Source organism: Enhydra lutris, unplaced genomic scaffold (assembly GCF_002288905.1).
Source record: "Enhydra lutris kenyoni isolate GAN:26980312 unplaced genomic scaffold, ASM228890v2 scaffoldscaffold1, whole genome shotgun sequence".
Lineage (NCBI taxonomy): Eukaryota > Metazoa > Chordata > Mammalia > Carnivora > Mustelidae > Enhydra > Enhydra lutris.
Window position 1 is genome coordinate 68,270,252 of NW_019154085.1, and position 18,289 is coordinate 68,288,540.

The 18,289-nt window shown below is 34.4% G+C and overlaps 1 protein-coding gene across 6 annotated transcripts in view; it reads left to right on the forward strand.

Moving 5' to 3' along the window:
- LOC111142574 (dynein cytoplasmic 1 intermediate chain 2) overlaps window positions 1-18,289 on the forward strand; it is a 54,893-nt gene that overhangs the window by 23,256 nt on the left and 13,348 nt on the right. For 5 of the 6 annotated variants that reach the window (XM_022495864.1, XM_022495881.1, XM_022495888.1 and 2 more), the window contains 8 exons: window positions 11,171-11,266; window positions 11,483-11,645; window positions 11,769-11,868; window positions 12,341-12,466; window positions 13,385-13,531; window positions 13,903-14,016; window positions 14,320-14,453; window positions 15,296-15,440. In XM_022495864.1, coding sequence (XP_022351572.1) covers window positions 11,171-11,266; window positions 11,483-11,645; window positions 11,769-11,868; window positions 12,341-12,466; window positions 13,385-13,531; window positions 13,903-14,016; window positions 14,320-14,453; window positions 15,296-15,440 — 1,025 coding nt within the window. The remainder of the gene's footprint in view (window positions 1-11,170; window positions 11,267-11,482; window positions 11,646-11,768; window positions 11,869-12,340; window positions 12,467-13,384; window positions 13,532-13,902; window positions 14,017-14,319; window positions 14,454-15,295; window positions 15,441-18,289) is intronic. The other variant, XR_002640270.1, reaches the window with a different exon arrangement.

Sequence of the window (18,289 nt, forward strand, 5' to 3'; positions counted from 1 at the left end):
CCAGCATGGAGTCTGGTTAAGATTCTCATTCCCTCTTTCTCTGTCCCTCCGCCACCCCCCCTTGAAAAAAAGTTATTGTGGGGCACCTGGGTGGCTCAGTGAGTTAAAGCCTCTGCCTCTGGCTCAGGTCATGATCTCAGGGTCCTGAGATCAAGCCCCGCATAGAGCTCTCTGCTCAGTGGGGAACCTGCTCCCCTGCCCCCCACCTGCCTCTCTGCCTATTTGTGATCTCTCTCTTTGTAAAACAAATAAATAAAATCTTTTAAAAAAAAATAAGGTCTTGAAACCTTTATTACCAAAGAAAATCTTTAAATTTACATGCTTATATATACCAAAAGAAATTAGGATTATACCTATTTATAATCTATGTACTTTTTAACAACTCTCCTTTCCCTGCCCAGTAAGGATGGAAGTGAAATAACTACCTTAAACTTTTCTGTTCACTTTCATCTTGTTCCCCAAAAAGGGTTGACATTGTCGTACATACTATTACACTTCAAAAAATTTGAGGAAATCAGGGTAATATTTTTATCCAGGTCTTTTTTTTTTTTTTTTTTTTTTTTACTTGATCATGTGAATGTTCATGTCTGTGGATACATTTTTTTCATTCCTACTGCTCCATTGATTGGTAAAATAGCTTTCACAGGAGAAAAATCCTCATCTTTCTAGAAAAAAAGCCACTGATGGTAATCCTGAGACTTAACCACCTTAAAAGAAAAAAGGAAAGGTAAAGTGTTGAACTAACAGTATGGAGAATACGAATACTGCAAGATTCCACAATTTCTGGAAAATAATATTAATTAGTATATTCAAGTATTTTAATGTCTGTCTTTCTGAAGCTATGTTATTATATATGTTAACTCAAACAAGCGAGCAGAATAGCCCAAATGAGGGCACAGTGACTCATTTAAAAAGTATATTAGGCTGGTTTTCTTCATCTAATAATTTGGAGATTTATTTTTAGTTATTCCATCATACTTATGAAATGCATTTTGGATTGTTTGAAATGTAAAGCATTCTGAAGCTATTTTGGGTAATGCCTATCATATATTCAGCTTAAGTGAAGAATTCCTTTTTTTTCAGTAATTTTTTCCTAATTATTAGAGTAGCATATCATGGAGAATATAGAAAATACAGAGAATGAAACTAGGCCACTGTCTTCTATCATGTACAAAATAAATTCAAAATGGATGAAAGATTTCAATGTAAGACCTGAAACCATAAGCCTCCTGGAAGAAAACATAAGCAGTAAGCTCTTTGACATCGGTCTTAACTGTACATAGTTTTTTAGACCAGTTTCCTCAGACTTTGGCACCAAAGGCTAAAATAAATAGATGGGATTACATTAAACTAAAAAGATTTTGTGAAACCATCAACCAAACTAAAAGACAACCTGTTGAATGGGAGAAGAATTTGGCAAATCATATACCTGAGAAGGGGTTAATACCCAAAATATATAAAGAACTTAGACAATATAAAAAAAAAAACAATTAAAAAATGGGCAGAGGACTTGAATATACATCTTTCCAAAAAAACCCTACAGATGGTCAATAGATACATAAAGAGATGCTCAACGTCATTAGTCATCAGGGAAATGTAAATCAAAACTAAAGATACTACTTCATACCTGTCAGATTGGGTGGTATCAAAAAGACAAAAAATAACAAGAGTTGGTGATGATGTAGGGAAAAGGGAACCCTTGTACACTGTTGGTAGGCATGTAAATTAGTACAGATACCCTAGAGAAGAGTATGGAGGTTCCTCAAAAAATTAATGGTAGAATCACCATACTATCTAGCAATTCCACTTCTAGGTATTTATCTGAAGAAAACAAAGACATGAATTTGAAGATGTATATGCACCCCTCTCTTCAATGCAGCATTCTTTCCAATAGTCAAAGATACGGAAGCAGCCTGAGTGTCCATCAATAGATGAATGGGTAAAGGAGATGGAATATTACTCAGCCATAAAAAGAATGAAATATTGCCATGTGTGACAACATGGATGGATCTAGAGGGTATTATGCTAAGTGAAATATGTCAGACAGAGAAAGACAAATACTGCGTTTTCACCTAAAAAAAAACTAAAAATCCAAACAGAACAGAAACAAGATTCATAGATACAGTAAACAAACTGTTGGTTGTTACCAGAGCGGGGCAGACATTGGGGGTGGGTGAAATAGGTGAAGGGGATTAAGAGGTACAGACTTCCAGTTATAAAATAAATTAGTCATGGGGTTATAATGTACAGCATAGGGAATATATTCAATAATATAATAACTTTATATGGTGACAGATGATAGCTAGACATATTGTTAGGGTCATTTTGTTGTGTTTAAAAATACCAAATTGCTGTGATGTATACCTGAAACTAACAGGATATTTGTGACAGTTATACTTCAATTAAAAAATGCAGAAAGGATATAAAGAGGAAATGTCATGATTCCATTGTGTAATAACCACTGTTAATATTTTGTTTCCAGTTTTCTAGGATGTATTTTTTTCTAAAATTCTGTCTGTATGTATACACACACATAAATATATATATACACACATTTGATTTTATCCAGTTTAAAATTTGCATTTTTAATTGCTTATTTTGAGATGTGTGTAAATTTTTAAATGTTAACATGTAACTTATTCCCATTGAACTAATTTGAGTGTAGAGCTGTATAAGACTGGCATTTTTAAAAAATTCTTTTTCCGGGGTGCCTGGGTGGCTGAGTTGTTAAGCATCTCTCTTCTACTCAGGTCGTGATCCAGGGTCCTGGGATGGAGCCCGGCATTGGGCTCCCTGCTTGGTGGGAAGCCTACTTCTCCCTCTCTCCCTCCCCCTGCTTGTGTTCCCCCTCTCACTTTATCTCTCTCTGTCGAATAAATTAAAAAAAATTTTTTAAATTCTTTTTCCTGTTTTTATTTTGTAAGTAATTAAAAATTTGATAGATCATTACTTGTTAGATAAGCTGATGATCCAGAAGCACAAGATAAACTGTATTCTTTTCAGTTTTAAATTATTTGGGGCAAGGCTTTTAGCATCACCAAACTTTTTCTTCGTTGGATTTTCTGTGAATATAGAGACTGTTTCTTCTTCATTGCTATAATGCCTGGTTGAATAGTTCCTGTCATGTGGTAAGAACATAGTTTTTGGTGAAGGAATTAATTCAGGAGTATGATTTTGCTTACTTGCATTATTTATTTTCATGCATTTACTCTGGAAATAACTACTAGGAAATAGGTTATTTTCAAGTGTTAATGCTATAGTATAATTATTGATGAGTTTGGGTGAAAAAGTATGATTAGTCTCAGTTCTTGCTTTTAATATGACTATATCATATTCTAGTCTTTGTTTGCTCTTAGATCCATAAATGAAACTATTATAGATTCTCCTTAAAGCCTTCTTGAGTTCCATGGTGACAAACTGTGTAGATACAGATGTGTTGTTATTTTGTGTTCTAGGAATCCCTCTGAATACTTTGAACAAAATTGAACCTGTTAACCTCTTTCAAATATATTATTTTAGCTATTCGTTTGTAATGTTCTTCAAATGTTATGTGTAAGTTAATAGCTGAAAATTTTAAACACAAAGAGTGCTCACATACCAAGTACAGTGTGAAGCACTTTACATTATCTCAGTCCTCTCACCAAAACTGTAAGAGTTAGGTATAGGTTTTATTTACACACGGAGAAGGTAAAACTGAAAGAGTTTATCAAGGCTCATAGAGCTAATAGCTAAGATTCTAAACCTAGTCTGATTTTAAGGTGAGCTTTCTCATGCTGCCACTGAAGCAGCATTTTCATGCTTTTATGGTACTAACCTATGATAAAAATTCCAGTTTATAGTGTAATATAGTACAGGCATGGATACAAATGTATAACAGAAATAAAAGTTTTACTAAGTAGCATCTCCCTTTCTCTTGTTATACTTCATTTTTTAAATGAAAAATGACCATAGGGGTGCCTGGGTGGCTCAGTGGGTTAAAGCCTCTGCCTTTGGCTTAGGTCATGATCCTGGGGTCCTGGGATCAAGCCCCGCATTGGGCTCTCTGCTCAGCAGGGAGCCTGCTTCCACCTCTCTCTCTCTTTCTGCCTGCCTCTCTGCCTATGTGTAATCTCTGCCTGTCAAATATATAAATAAAATCTTAAAAAAAAAAAAAAAGAAAAATGACCATAATGTGCTCAATTTATTGGTTTAGTTAGGCCTGTAGTTTGAAGAACACTTTGTTAAAGGATAGTGTGGTTTAATTAACTTTTTATTGGTGTATCTGCATCTGGATAATATTTTATAGTAATTATCTAAGAGTAATGAATAAACAGCTTTGATCTTTCATAGTGCTAAATGTAATTTTTCTTATCTTTACTAATTGGAGGTGAAAGTGACAAGATAAGTGAACTCAGCCCTTTTTCTAATGAGTATGTCTGCATCAGCACCAGTGCCTTTAAAAATTTTCCTATGTGGACTAGACTTAGATACTAATTTTTTAAAGGTCCATGTTTATTCATTTGCAACCTAACAAGTATTCATATTCTACAGTTTTATTGAGTATACACTATATATGGAGGCATTAGGTCATCCTTTTTTTTTTTTTTAAGATTTTATTTATTTATTTGTCAGAGAGAAAGAGCAGCAGGCAGAGCAAGAAGCAGACTCCCTACTGAGCAGGGAGCCTAATGCAGGACTCGATCCCAGAACTCTGGGATCATGACCTGAGCAGAAAGCAGATGCTTAACCGACGGAGCCACCCAGCCATCCCTACTTTTTTTTTTTTTTTTTTTAAGTTATATAAGTGAAGGAGAATGAGAAATTTATCCTGATACTGTGGGGCCATCCTTGGCCTTTGGAACTATTTATAAAAATGAGATCAATTCCTTTCTATATTATTATAATTGTTTTTGTGTCTAGGGCTCTTACCATTAAGTTTCTTTCCCCAATTTGTGGAAGTTTTAGAAAGAGGGAAAGAAAAAACCTGAAATTAAGGTTTTATAATGAAAACACTTTGTGCTTAACACTGCTTGTACTTATCCATTGCTTTAATACAGTGGTTCTCAAACTTAGCCTGGTTGGTTTCCATTTAAGAATTATGTAACAAATTCCAAAACTCACCATGAGACAAAATTGCTGAAATTACAATTTGAGTGTAGCAGAGGAGTAAATTAAACTTGGGTAGTCAGTGTAATCAGTGCAGGAGTAATATGAGTTACTAAATTGAAGATAAAAATTGGTCTTAGGCTTAACTCTTATCTTTCTACCATTTTTTTTTTCAAATGGCTGAATCTATTCTTTTAAAAAGCAGTGGTTTTTATTCTGCCTTGTTTTTCTTTTTCTCCATTCTAAGCATCTTCTTGCTTTCAAGTTTACTCTGTAAGTTGGTAGTACTGTTTCTGAACTGAGGTGCTTTGCAGTCTTAAGGCACCTACTGTGAATGAAATTGACTAGGAACATGTGACCTTAGTCAATTTTGCTCTCTGCAGGTAAAGAGCTTCTCATGGTGCCCACAGATACACTCCTGGAAAAGTTACTTTTCTTCTCTTACCTTTTAAAAGTCTTTAACTCTTTTGAAAATGGCATTATTTTTTATCTACCTTTTCCGTATAGATTTTTGTGGTTCTTGCTATTTTTAGATAGATCTTAGATAACATAGGATTTCTTGTTCTTTAAAGATCTATCTAAAGAGCAAGATATCCTATGTTATCTAATATTATCAGTTTATTTACACCTGAGGAAACTGAGGCCTGAAGAAGTTAATTGATGAGCCTCTGGTCATCAATTGTAGAAATTGGTGGGTGACCATAGGGCTCAGCCAGAACCTGGTTTTGATTTTCAGTCAAGTACAGTTCTTATACTGTTCCAATTTTTTTTTTTATCTGTGTGAAGTTTTACAGTTACTTTTGGTATTGGTTTAGTAGCCGGATACTTCTCCTTAGGAAAATGTCAATTCGTATTTATAATATATTAGAAAAGCATTATATGTAAATAGCCTAAGTTTGTTATTGCATGATCTTAACATTTGTCTGTAATCCATGCTTCCCAGGTAGACTAAATTTGTGGGGCCCCCGGTAAAAATTACCCTTGTCCAAAATTGAATTTTAAAAAATTCTGGAATAAATAAGACGTAATAAATGAGTTTCAACCCTCAGGGAATCTCTGAGAGTATAAATATAATTGAAAATTAAAGCATGTGTTCTTAATCTTAAAGACTGTTAATCAGCATATCTGAAATTATGGCATCAGAAAAAAATGTAGTGGGCGCCTGGGTGGCTCAGTGGGTTAAGCTGCTGCCTTCGGCTCAGGTCATGATCTCAGGGTCCTGGGATCGAGTCCCACATCGGGCTCTCTGCTCAGCAAGAAGCCTGCTTCCTCCTCTCTCTCTCTCTCTCTGCCTGCCTCTCCGTCTACTTGTGATCTCTCTCTGTCAAATAAATAAATAAAATCTTAAAAAAAAAAAAAAAGAAAAAAGAAAAAATGTAGTACTTATGAGATCACAGATATCAAGGTCTATGTCAGTGACGCCAATACTGTCTAGATAAATCTGAACTTTGTATAAAAAAGACCCAGTTATAATTAAAATTTCACTTCTTTCTTATTTTTCCCCCAAGTTAGCATTAGATCTGTATTCAAAATATTTACTAATTTAAAAACTGCTGTATATTTTCCCTTGGTGAAGATCTAAATTATTAAGAAATCCAGGAGATCTTGCATATCATTCTAGATATTTAAAAATATAAAAGGAATGGATTCCATTGATCCATTCATGAAGCTTTGTCCCAACATAAGGTTCTCATTATATGATTTTATTTTTTTTTTAAGGATTTTATTTATTTATTTGACAGAGAGAGATCACAAGTAGGCAGAGAGGCAGGCAGGCAGAGAGAGAGGAGGAAGAAACAGGCTCCCTACAGAGAGAGAGGAGAAAGCAGGCTCCCTGCAGAGGACCCTGGGATCATGACCTGAGCCGAAGGCAGAGGCTTTAACCCACTGAGCCACCCAGGCGCCCCTCATAATATGATTTTAAAGAGTAAGGTATAAATAGATGAAATTATGGACAACTGGATTGAAATGAAGCGATTCAAAATGATTTCGATCTAGAAAAGAAAGGATTATTTTGAAAATATTGTAGGAAAACTGTTCATATCTAACTTATATTTTAAAAACTAATAATTAAATCATTTTTCTCTAATCTCATTTTATGATTTTGTAAAGTTATTCACAAGTTGAATTTTTGAAAATTAAATCTTTTTTATATGCAATAAATTTTCTGATTTTTAGAACTTGGTATACCATAAATAATAAGGCTACTTTGTAAATTAAGAATACTCTATAGGACATTAAAACTATCTTAAAATATGGCACACCAATATGATGAAACTACATGATACATTTATAGACAACAAACATTTTCTGAACATTAATGCACCAATGGGGGGATTGTTTTTCACTTCATAGTAAGAATTAATCATGATAAATGATAGATTTAAAAAGTATCAGTGTTTAGTGAGGATTTCCTAGGATGTTGCATATTACCTGTTAAATGTGTTGTAACATTTTAAAATAATTCAAAATGTACTTTGTGGCTTATTCTTAGCTTAGATGTCTCTTAAGTGTAATGTGACATACAGATGAGAAAACTTGTTCTGAAGACTCCTTCCTTCAGCTTAACAAAAGCCACCCATTTTACAGATGATTTAACTTTGATTAACCTACTCCGTTGTAACAGATTATTCCGACAACTGGAATTTCATTCTTTGGTGTTATTTCTAGGTGCAGCTTAATTTACAGAGCAGCTTTTCTTTCCATCTCACCAAAATACATCACAATTTTGATGTTAACTCAAAGTAAAAATTCAATGGCTCATTAAACCTAGTCTTAGCGTTCATTGACAAGAGATTTGTCATTTTAAAAGTAACTGCTACTTTTATGCATTCTTTACTGCTCAGTTTATAACCTTAGATTCCCTGTCAGAGAAAGCATGGAGTTAACCACTTAGCATATTGCAATGAATATTCATCAATAAATTGATGTGACATGGCAGTCTCATTTTTCAGTCTTCCTGCTCTGTTGCATTCTTTTTCTGTTTTAAATACATTATAGTTTATCATGTAATAAGGACTAGCTTAGAAAATCTTAAGAATTATAATACTATATTTTTGATCGTGTCAGTAGTCCTTTAGCAACTATCATAGTAGTTTTTAAAAAGAGAAGTGTATTTGTTCAGAGAAACATTCTCTGGTCTGATGTTACTGATGGGCATTTTTACCAAATATTTGACATATATGATAATTGTTTAAGACCAACTTCATAATAAAAATACAGTGTTTTGTAGTTTTTAAGAAGAGCAGATGATTTGGGTTTTTGTTCCTTGAAATTTTATTTAGCTTAATCTTTTGACCTGTCATAGTTTTTAAATCAGTTTTTCATCCATGTAGAAAGAGAGGTATGTACATTAACTCTAAAACAAAATCCTGAAAACATGTATCTAAATAGTTGATAACTCCTTATTCAGCCACAACGAAACCGATCTATGTGGGCAGATAGGCATAGCAAATGCCATGTAAGAGGCAGATATAGATCACTGTCTAGCATACTTCATCTACATTTTAAATTTTAGAAGGAAAAGATGGTCTATAAACAAGATCTTTTCTGTTAAATATGTAGATTATGAGGTCACTTAGCACTAAAGTACTGACCATATGCATTATGACAGGTATTTGACACCTGTCATTGGAAATAGTACTTAGAAGCCGTATAATGCAACAAAGTTGAGGGAGGAAAATACAATGTGGATAGGAGGCTGTAATTTATAATTCACAGTGCTCAAGAATGACCTGTCCAGGGTGTCTCAAAATCCCTCTCCTTGATTTTAGGATTTACATACCATAAACCCTGCTAGTAAACAAAACTGGTTAGGATAACTGATAGTCAGAAAATGGAAATATATATATTATATATATAATGCATATATATAATATAATATATATGTAATATATATATATACACTCAAACTTAAGTTTTAATTTAAGTAAATATATCATTATTCTAAAAGTCAACTTCTGAGTTAAGTGTAATTAAACTGTTTTGTTACATTATACCTACAGGTGACTTTATGGTAGAATTTCATCATGTTTGAGCAGCACAGTGTAGAATTGTCACCAGTTATACTGTTTTCAGATTAATAATCTGTTGTATATGAGAATTCATCTAAAAGGAGTACTATCTTTCTGTTTTTCTTTGTGATTATTTTGCCCCCCAAAAAAGTTTTCATTTTTTTAAGTAGCACAAAAGCTGTAATTGTCATGCTTTGTAAGGAAGTGTCAATGTGCAAGAGAGTGGCGATCACTAAGAATTCTTTTACGTGTTCTTTCCCCTTTGCACCACCGCCTCCTCAGCGGGGTCACTGAGATCACTAGCTTTTCTTGAAATGGCCATTTTCACTGGCAGGTGCATTATACCCTGTATTTTCAGATTGTTTTTCCATTCTGAATGTTTGGCAGGTTGATTGCTCTGGCTGCATTGACGGAGAAAGGGCTGACAAATGCGGTTGGGCTGGCTGAAAAGACAGTGATTACTGTTTTCCTTTGTGGCTGATTGAGGCCCTTGAAAGGAAAAATTTTAACCTTCACCATTTGGTTCAAAAGTATGAGCATATATTGAAATCATTCGTGCCATTTATCCTAGTTCTGTAAACTTGTCAGAACGTAAAAATCGCTCAATTTCAAGTAATGTAGGATTGGCATACGTCATTATCATTTTGATTAAGTTGGAGGTTGTATCATTGTGTGCATTATACAGTGTCATTTAAAGCTTTCTTTCCTACAGGTACAGTTATATTTTTATTGCTAATACTATAGACTTAGAAAGATTTTCATAGCTCTCCAAACCTAACACTATGTGTGTGGTTTGGCAGCTGGTGTGGCCTACGAGCTGCATTTTGTTTGCAGGGTAAAGGCTTATCTGGAGGCCTCCTGGAGTGTGGGTAATTGCACAGGCTCACCATTGGGGAGAGACGGGATTGGAAGCAGCCGAGCGGAAGAATGTTGTGCCATCCTTTTGCCACCTTGTAGCAGAAAGACACAATCCCAGCAGTGCCATCTGGTTATTGCTATCTAGTCAGCTGGCCTGGCTGCTGGGACCATGACTTGGCAGCTGGTTCCCATCCTTGACCATTCTTTTGTGTACGGAGTATGTATGTGTGCTTTAGATAATTTTGAACATGGGTCGGGGAAATGACTATAAATAACAAGTCCCCTTATTGAATAGGCCCTCATTACTTAAGATGCACTCTGCTGCAGACGCCTGCTGCCATTCCCTTATAGACAAATGACACATCTGTTCAGGCAATAAAAAGAAGCATTTTCTTCATAAAAATCTGTCTCAGTACATAGTAAGAGAGAAGGTATGCAGAGTTGTATGTTCTACAACATTTTAAAGTAAGTGAGTTTAAGTTCTTGGTTTGGAGAGGAGATTTAGTAATAAAGTCTTCTTATAAACACTGTATATTATCTCAATATGTATTTTTGTTCCAAGTTAAGAAAACATGATTTTAAGCGCTTATTGCCACATCATGCAACAATAGATAATGAGACTTGCATTTAAAATGACAGAATAGAAAATGTGGTCTCATAGCTATTATCTTTAAAATCTGCCTCTCAAATAGCAACCTGAGAGTTAATGTAAGCCGTCTTTATGCCATATGAAGACCCATTAGACACTGATGGTTTCAGATCACAAGTAAGCAGCCAGCTCTGTAGGCTATTTTAGACATTTGATTTTCTTCATTCCACAGCATTAATGTGTCAGCATGCTACATAAAACTATGCAGGAGTTGCGTGTTGTTCTGTCTGGAATGATAAATGCTTGCAAGCTTTTAGAGATTTCCATGAGGAATTTGTCCTAGTTGCTTATATATCTTATTTCAGTTTATGTAGCTACAAAATTTGGAATGACTGTTAGAGGTACCACATAGGTATGTAAAACACCCAGAAGTTCCACTGATTTCTTTAAAATTGTGTTGATGAAATTGCTATTATTCTTACTTGTTCTGTCTTGCCAGCGGTTTACTTTTGCATTCATGTATAGTTAGTTGTACACCTTCTGAACTGTTGCTTGAAAGTTCGGTTATTTTCATAAAAGTAATTTTTGTGTTTTTCTGTTTTTGGTTTTTTTTTTTTTTTTTCAGATGAAGAGGAAGAAGATGACGTAGTGACTCCTAAACCCCCTACTGAACCTGAAGAAGAGAAAACTTTAAAGAAAGATGAAGAAAATGATAGTAAAGGTACCTTAAAGAATTAACTTACAAAAATTTTGTTGATTCTTATTAAAATTTTTTTTTATTATTTATGTGTTAAAGTAGAGTAGAATCCTCTAAATCAAAGAGGTGAATCTGGTTGAAAAAAATATGTGCCATTCATCGATCCAAACTGTGATAGTGAGTTGACATGATTTGACGGACATAAATTAGACTGAATTCAGGAAAATATTTGTTTTCCAGCTCCCCCTCATGAGCTGACTGAAGAAGAAAAGCAACAAATCTTACATTCGGAGGAATTTTTAAGTTTCTTTGACCATTCTACAAGAATTGTAGAGAGAGCGCTTTCTGAGCAGATTAATATCTTCTTTGACTACAGCGGAAGGGATTTGGAAGACAAAGAAGGGTAATGTTTAATGGCTAAAATTATGGCTTCAGCAATGTTACTTTAAGTTACTTAAGTTACTTTCCGATCAAGAGTGATAAGTTATAACATCATTCTTTTTTTGGATTTGGTCTTTTTCTGTAGAGAGATTCAAGCAGGTGCTAAACTGTCATTAAATCGGCAATTTTTTGATGAACGTTGGTCAAAGCATCGTGTTGTTAGCTGTTTGGATTGGTCATCTCAGGTAAACTGTGACAAAATTGGTTACTCATTTTTTAATTAAAATTAATAGGTACTCTTAATTATGGAAACTTTGTGTAATTAAATCAGTATATATCATTTAGAGTAATAATGGATGATGGTTCTAATGTTATTGTATTTATTTTATATATTTGGAAGAAAGGATTGGAACCATCCTTTAATTTAAACTCAAGATTGAATTTATGCCACAACCCAGGTTCGTTAATTTCAGTTGCTCACCACATCCTTTGGTTAAAATTGCAGTGTGTTTTAATGTTAAAACATTTTAAATAATTAACTACGGTAACTACATCCCAGTAATCATAACTCTCGTGATACATTTCTCGTGATACATTGCTTGGGGAAATGTTAAATATTTATATTTTCAAATAATCTGGTAAAGACCGTTGAGTCACTGAGAATGTGAAACATTTCTTATGCATAGCAATTTTTCCCTACTTGATTCTTGTGAACAGTATCCAGAGCTACTCGTGGCTTCCTATAATAACAATGAAGATGCTCCTCATGAACCTGATGGTGTGGCCCTGGTGTGGAATATGAAATACAAAAAAACTACCCCAGAATATGTGTTTCACTGCCAGGTAAGATGTCTTTTAACCGTCTTCCCTAAGTTTAAGAATTCATTAATGAATTTAGACAAGTGCCTTTTTTCTTTTCTTGTCAACATAATGATTTCATTGGATTGGCATTTACTAAACCACCTCATATTTGCAAACAGATGTTAACAAAACTGAAGACTTTTCAGTTCAACGCGATCTGCCTTTTGTGGCTTTTCTGACATCTCTTATGTTTAATCACACCTAAAGTCCTTTGCATTTGTGATTTTCTGTTATTATGATTGATTATATAAAAGGAATCTTTTGTAAAGTGTCTTTTCTACAGGGAGTTTCTCATGAACTTATATGCTGAATATACAGTTAGACAGTTGGCCCACTGAATTACTTACACATGGCCTGAGGAGTTGGAACTAGATAGTTTTATTTTTTTAATTTTTTTGGAACTAGATGGTTTTCAATAGAAACGTACGTTTGAAGTAGGAAACAGATGCAGATTTTTAAAGTGAGTTTAGTGGAAGGTTAGAATTTGCAAGCCTTTTCTAGTTGCATAAGTTACAATCTTTTTATTAAAAGATTCTCATAATTCTGAGAAAAATGCTTAACTGAATCAAAACTAGCTTATACTCTGTTGTCACATTACTGTTAGAGCCAGTTGTCTTTTGATTTAATACTGTAATCAAATGAAATAATTTTTAACTTTCTTTATAAATGGTTCAAATACATTTATGTAAACATTGCATTTGACTTAAGCAAAAACTATTCTAAAGGTGTACTTTTATATTATGAAATAAAATGAAAATTTTAAACAAATTAATTTACTTCTTTTTATAACCTCTAATACCTTACACTAAAAGGGAAAATGTTTGCATATAGATTTGTTTTCATAACTTATCAGGCTTCTTCCATTTGAACCTTAAATATAAAAATCTTACTTATTTACAGTCAGCTGTGATGTCTGCTACATTTGCAAAATTTCATCCAAACCTGGTTGTTGGTGGTACATACTCAGGCCAAATTGTCCTGTGGGATAACCGCAGCAATAAAAGAACTCCGGTGCAGAGAACTCCGCTGTCAGCTGCTGCACACACAGTAAGTAGTAAAGAGATTATTTCCATTAGACTTCTGTGCTGGTTCACCATTAAATACTTAGTAGTGTCTGTCAGAGTAGTCTCAGAATGTGTTTCCTTTGATGTATGAATTCTTCATCAGTTGGCCACCAAGAATGAAGACCTTTTTTTATTGTTGTCTTTTTAGAAATCTGTTTTATTAAAAACTCATCTATCTTCTGAGACAAGCTTTTATTAATCAACAGAATGGCATCAAACTTCACATTAAAAACACCATCAAGATATGAGAGTGTTTTGATGTGAAACAGAATACTTGTGATTATAGTGTAAAAGTGGTTCCATTTTTTTGGCAAAATAATCCCAAAAAACTTCTTTTAATATCTCTTTCTTTAGCATCCTGTATATTGTGTAAATGTTGTTGGAACACAAAATGCTCACAATCTGATTAGCATATCTACTGATGGAAAAATTTGTTCATGGAGTCTGGATATGCTTTCCCATCCACAGGTAAACTTGGAAAACTGAAATTTTGAGACAAAATTTTTATTTTTTAAGTCCATGTAAATCTAAGCTTATGTTTTTTCATAAATGTTTATAATAGTATTATGATAACAGCCTATGAGCCTAACTGGTTAGGTATACTTTGTCATGATATACTTTATTTTCAAACCTACTTCATTTAATCAAAGTAAATTTGTATAAGTATTATAATAAAATAATTGTTTATAAACCGATTAAAACTGAAACTGTTTCTAATAAAATTAAAAGTTGCAATTTTATAAAATAATTTCCTTAATTTTTTCTACATAGGATAGCATGGAATTGGTTCATAAACAGTCAAAGGCAGTAGCTGTGACATCTATGTCCTTCCCTGTTGGAGATGTCAACAACTTTGTTGTTGGAAGTGAAGAAGGTTCTGTGTACACAGCATGCCGCCATGGCAGGTAAATCTAAACTGGAATTTGCAATTATTTAAATTTCTCCCTTTAATAGTCTCATTAAAACAAATTGCCCCTTGTTTAAGTAGAGATTTGTCATAGAGCCACTCATTATTTTTTGACAAATTGTATTTGAGTTCAGGTATATAAAATTAAAACTTAAATACTGTTTCAAATAAAAGGTTACTTTGGATCATGATATGTTCTGGATCTTACGGGTTGTGGTATGTTATGGTTTTGTATGTATGCAGTTACAAATATAATATGCACATGCCACATACTGACCCTTAAAGTTGTAAATAAGATTTTCATTTGTTTTTCCATTTTGATATATTTGGACTTTGAGCTTTAGTTCATCCTGCTGATAATTTTGTAGTAATGTCACGTACACATTTTAAATTGACTAGTATTTCTCCTGCTGTTCAATCTGTTTTGAAATTGTCTAGCTGTACCTTATCAATTGCTTCCTTAAAAAAAAATGTAGTGTCCAGATTTCATCTCAAATACAGATCACCTTCATGTCAAAGCTTTTGATATAAAATTAGTAGCCCGAATTTTTTCTCTTACAGATAGCCTCCCTTTCTCTCTATTCCATCACCTCAGATAACTGGACTTGTGAGTTGTATTGTCAAGACCATGTTTATAGTTCAAAATGTATTTACTGTTTTAGTAGTGTTATCAAATCTGGATTGAGCAACATTCAACATAAGTTACTCTGATGTGTTATGAGCAGAGTTAGGTTTGTTGAAATTATGTCAAAATCTGATATGTATAATCCTTAATAAAATGTATTTATAAGCAGTCTACTTCCAAGAGAGTTCCCTAATATTTTCACTTTTATGAAATAGCAAAGCTGGAATCAGTGAGATGTTTGAGGGACATCAAGGACCAATCACTGGTATCCATTGTCATGCAGCTGTTGGAGCAGTGGACTTCTCACATCTTTTTGTCACTTCATCATTTGACTGGACAGTAAAACTTTGGACAACTAAGGTATCTAAAAACAGATGTCTGCTCATTTCCTTGGGTTTCTGACACAAGGTGGTGCTCTAATTCTACACGGGAAAGACAGAAAGCTTTCTAATAGCTTAGAATGATTCACTGATAGATAAAACCTGATAAGAAGTTATACTGAACGTGAGTGAGCCACTGGGTGTTGTAGTTTTCACAAAAGTGTGAAAAAAAGTGTTAACCTCACACATAACCAAAGACCAGTCTTCTCAGTTCAGACTTTTCGAGCACAGTACTGTTTACTCTGAACTGAGTAGAGGAAAAAAGCATGCGAGTATCTCTCATAGCACCATTCATAGCTGTGTATAGTCCAGTACAAAAGCCATACATTTGCTCTTGGAAGAGCTTTTAGAGGCTGCAGTGGCTCACAGAGCTGGTGGAAAATGGAAAAAAGGCAGGTAACAGATGTACAATAAGTCCTATACAATAAGGCTATAATAACAAACTTAAATCAGTAAGGAAATGTTGTATAAAGGCATATATATTTTTGTTTTCCGCAATAAAAAATTTAAATAGTTTGTTTACTTTTTAATTAGCTTCAGTTATTTGAAAAACCCACTGTGTTATAAAGTGATTCCTGATCGTCCAGCAATTCCAGATAAATGTGACATTGCCCTGTTCCATTGAAAGTCTCAAGGCCAATCTAAGTAGGGAACGTTACTTCTTGTGATAGGCCTTGTAATTTCGTTTGAGAGCATATTAAATTTTGAAGCCTTGACTTTTCTGTCTGGCTTTTCTCCAGTATTACATTGTAGTTGGCCAAGCTGCATGATCAGAACATCAGATTCTATTTAAACAAAGTTAAATTTTAAGCTATACTTTTTCATTTTCATTTTTCACTTATTGTTTCTATTTGCCTTATTCTAAATGTTGATGTTTTGAATAGTTTATCATGAGACAGAATTTAGAGACTCTATTTGGTTCTTCAACTCCTTTGAGGAAACCTAGTGGTCTTAAGAAATGTTCTTTACTGTTACAGTGAACCTGTATTTATATATCAAAAGCTGGCCTCAGAAATCTGGGATGGACTTACTCACTTTTTTCTTCGTGGTGCTTTTTTTCAATGTAATATGAAGTGGGTTAGAAAACTTTGCCTCTAAAAGCTTGCCTTTTAAATTTGAGCATTTTCATGTTTGGCATTAGTGAGCATAAAAATAGCACTTAAGGCTAATGAAGGAAATATATAGAAAAGTGCTTAACACAGTGTCTAACATGTAATAGGCACTTAGCAATGTTCAGTTCCTCTTTCATGGGGTTCAGACAGAGCCCTGAATGCATTTAATCAATCATCTGTTCTCTTTCTTGGGTTGTTCTTGAATTTTTGTTTTTTCAAGGAGAGTTTTCAGTGGAAAAAGGTAGAGGAAGAAGATTCTTACAACCACAAGCAGAGAAATGTGTAATCTCGCTAGTACAACCAAAGCAAGGTGTAGAATAGGAGAGGTGAAGCCGACTATATCTGCATAGGCCGCAGGTAGCCACATAGAAGTTACTATATTTCTGGATGTGCTACACCTTAGTAGTTCTTTATATAAAAACACAGGAGACATATCTTTGTTAGATTGTTGGCCAGCTTCCTTTTTCAGTATTTGGAAAGAATCTTTTATAAATTTGTAGATTTATTTTAATAGGGCTTCAGTTGCCAGTCTTTTAGCTTTAAATTTGAGGCTTCCACCCTTGCATATATTACCAGCAGGACTGGAAAATGAAGAATTCCTCTTCATTGCCTAAATAAGAACAGAACTTATGTCTGTGATAGCAGACTGATTGATGCTTGCTTTTGTGGTACTCACACAGCTGGTTGATTGGTGGTTGGTATTTTTTGTTCTTGTATTTTGCTGTATTTCAACATAGAACTGCCTTCTGAATAAGAATGGCAGCCAGGCATATCTCTTTCTTTGCCTATTGAGCTAGGCATTGCTTCCTTCTGTGAGCTTCACTTATTCATTCAACTGTGATACATATGTCTCTCCCACCCCACACACATACACAACTACATACCTCTCCAGTGTTAGTGGTCAAAGGATGAGCCAACGTAGAACAGAGTGTTTTTATACATATTTAAGGGCCCTCTAAAACTTTATCAGAAGAACTGCCTTTTATTCTAACTTTTCTGCACATAAATAATTCTCTGTGAAAGCTAGAACAGCAACAATCTGCTGAGTAAATATTTTTTTTAGTTGGTTATATCATGGCTTCCAGTGTCATTGTTTTGATCTTGGATTTATGTTTCGTGGTACTTGTGTTGGTGGTATTTATTTCTACTCTGCCAAAAATCTTGAGTCTCTGTGCTCTCTAACACAATGGTTATGAGTAATAGGCAAGGTGATTTTTTTTTTTTTTTGGTCTTTTTTATGGGTTGTGTGTGTGTGTGTTTTGTGTGTGTTTTTTAAAAAGATTTTATTTGTTTATTTGATAGGAGAGAGGTCACAAGTAGGCAGGGAGGCAGGCAGAGAGAGGGGGAAGCAGGCTCCCTGCTGAGCAGAGAGCCCGATGCGGGGCTCGATCCCAGGACCCTGGGATCATGACCTGAGCCGAAGGCGGAGGCTTTAACCCACTGAGCCACCCAGGTGCCTCTGTGTTTTGTTTTGTGTTTTTGTTTTTGTTTTTGTTTTTTAATTTATTTCAGAGAGCGGGGGGCAGGGGTGGTGGGCAGAAGGAGAGGGACAGAGAGAGTCTCTAGCAGATTCCTGCTGACCATGGAGCCTGACACAGGGCTCTATCTCATGACCCTGATATCATGACCTGAGCTGAATCCAAGAGTCAGTCTTTCAACTGAGTGCGGTACCCAGGTGCCCCAGTAGACAAGGTTTTAAAATAATCTCTTTAAAAAC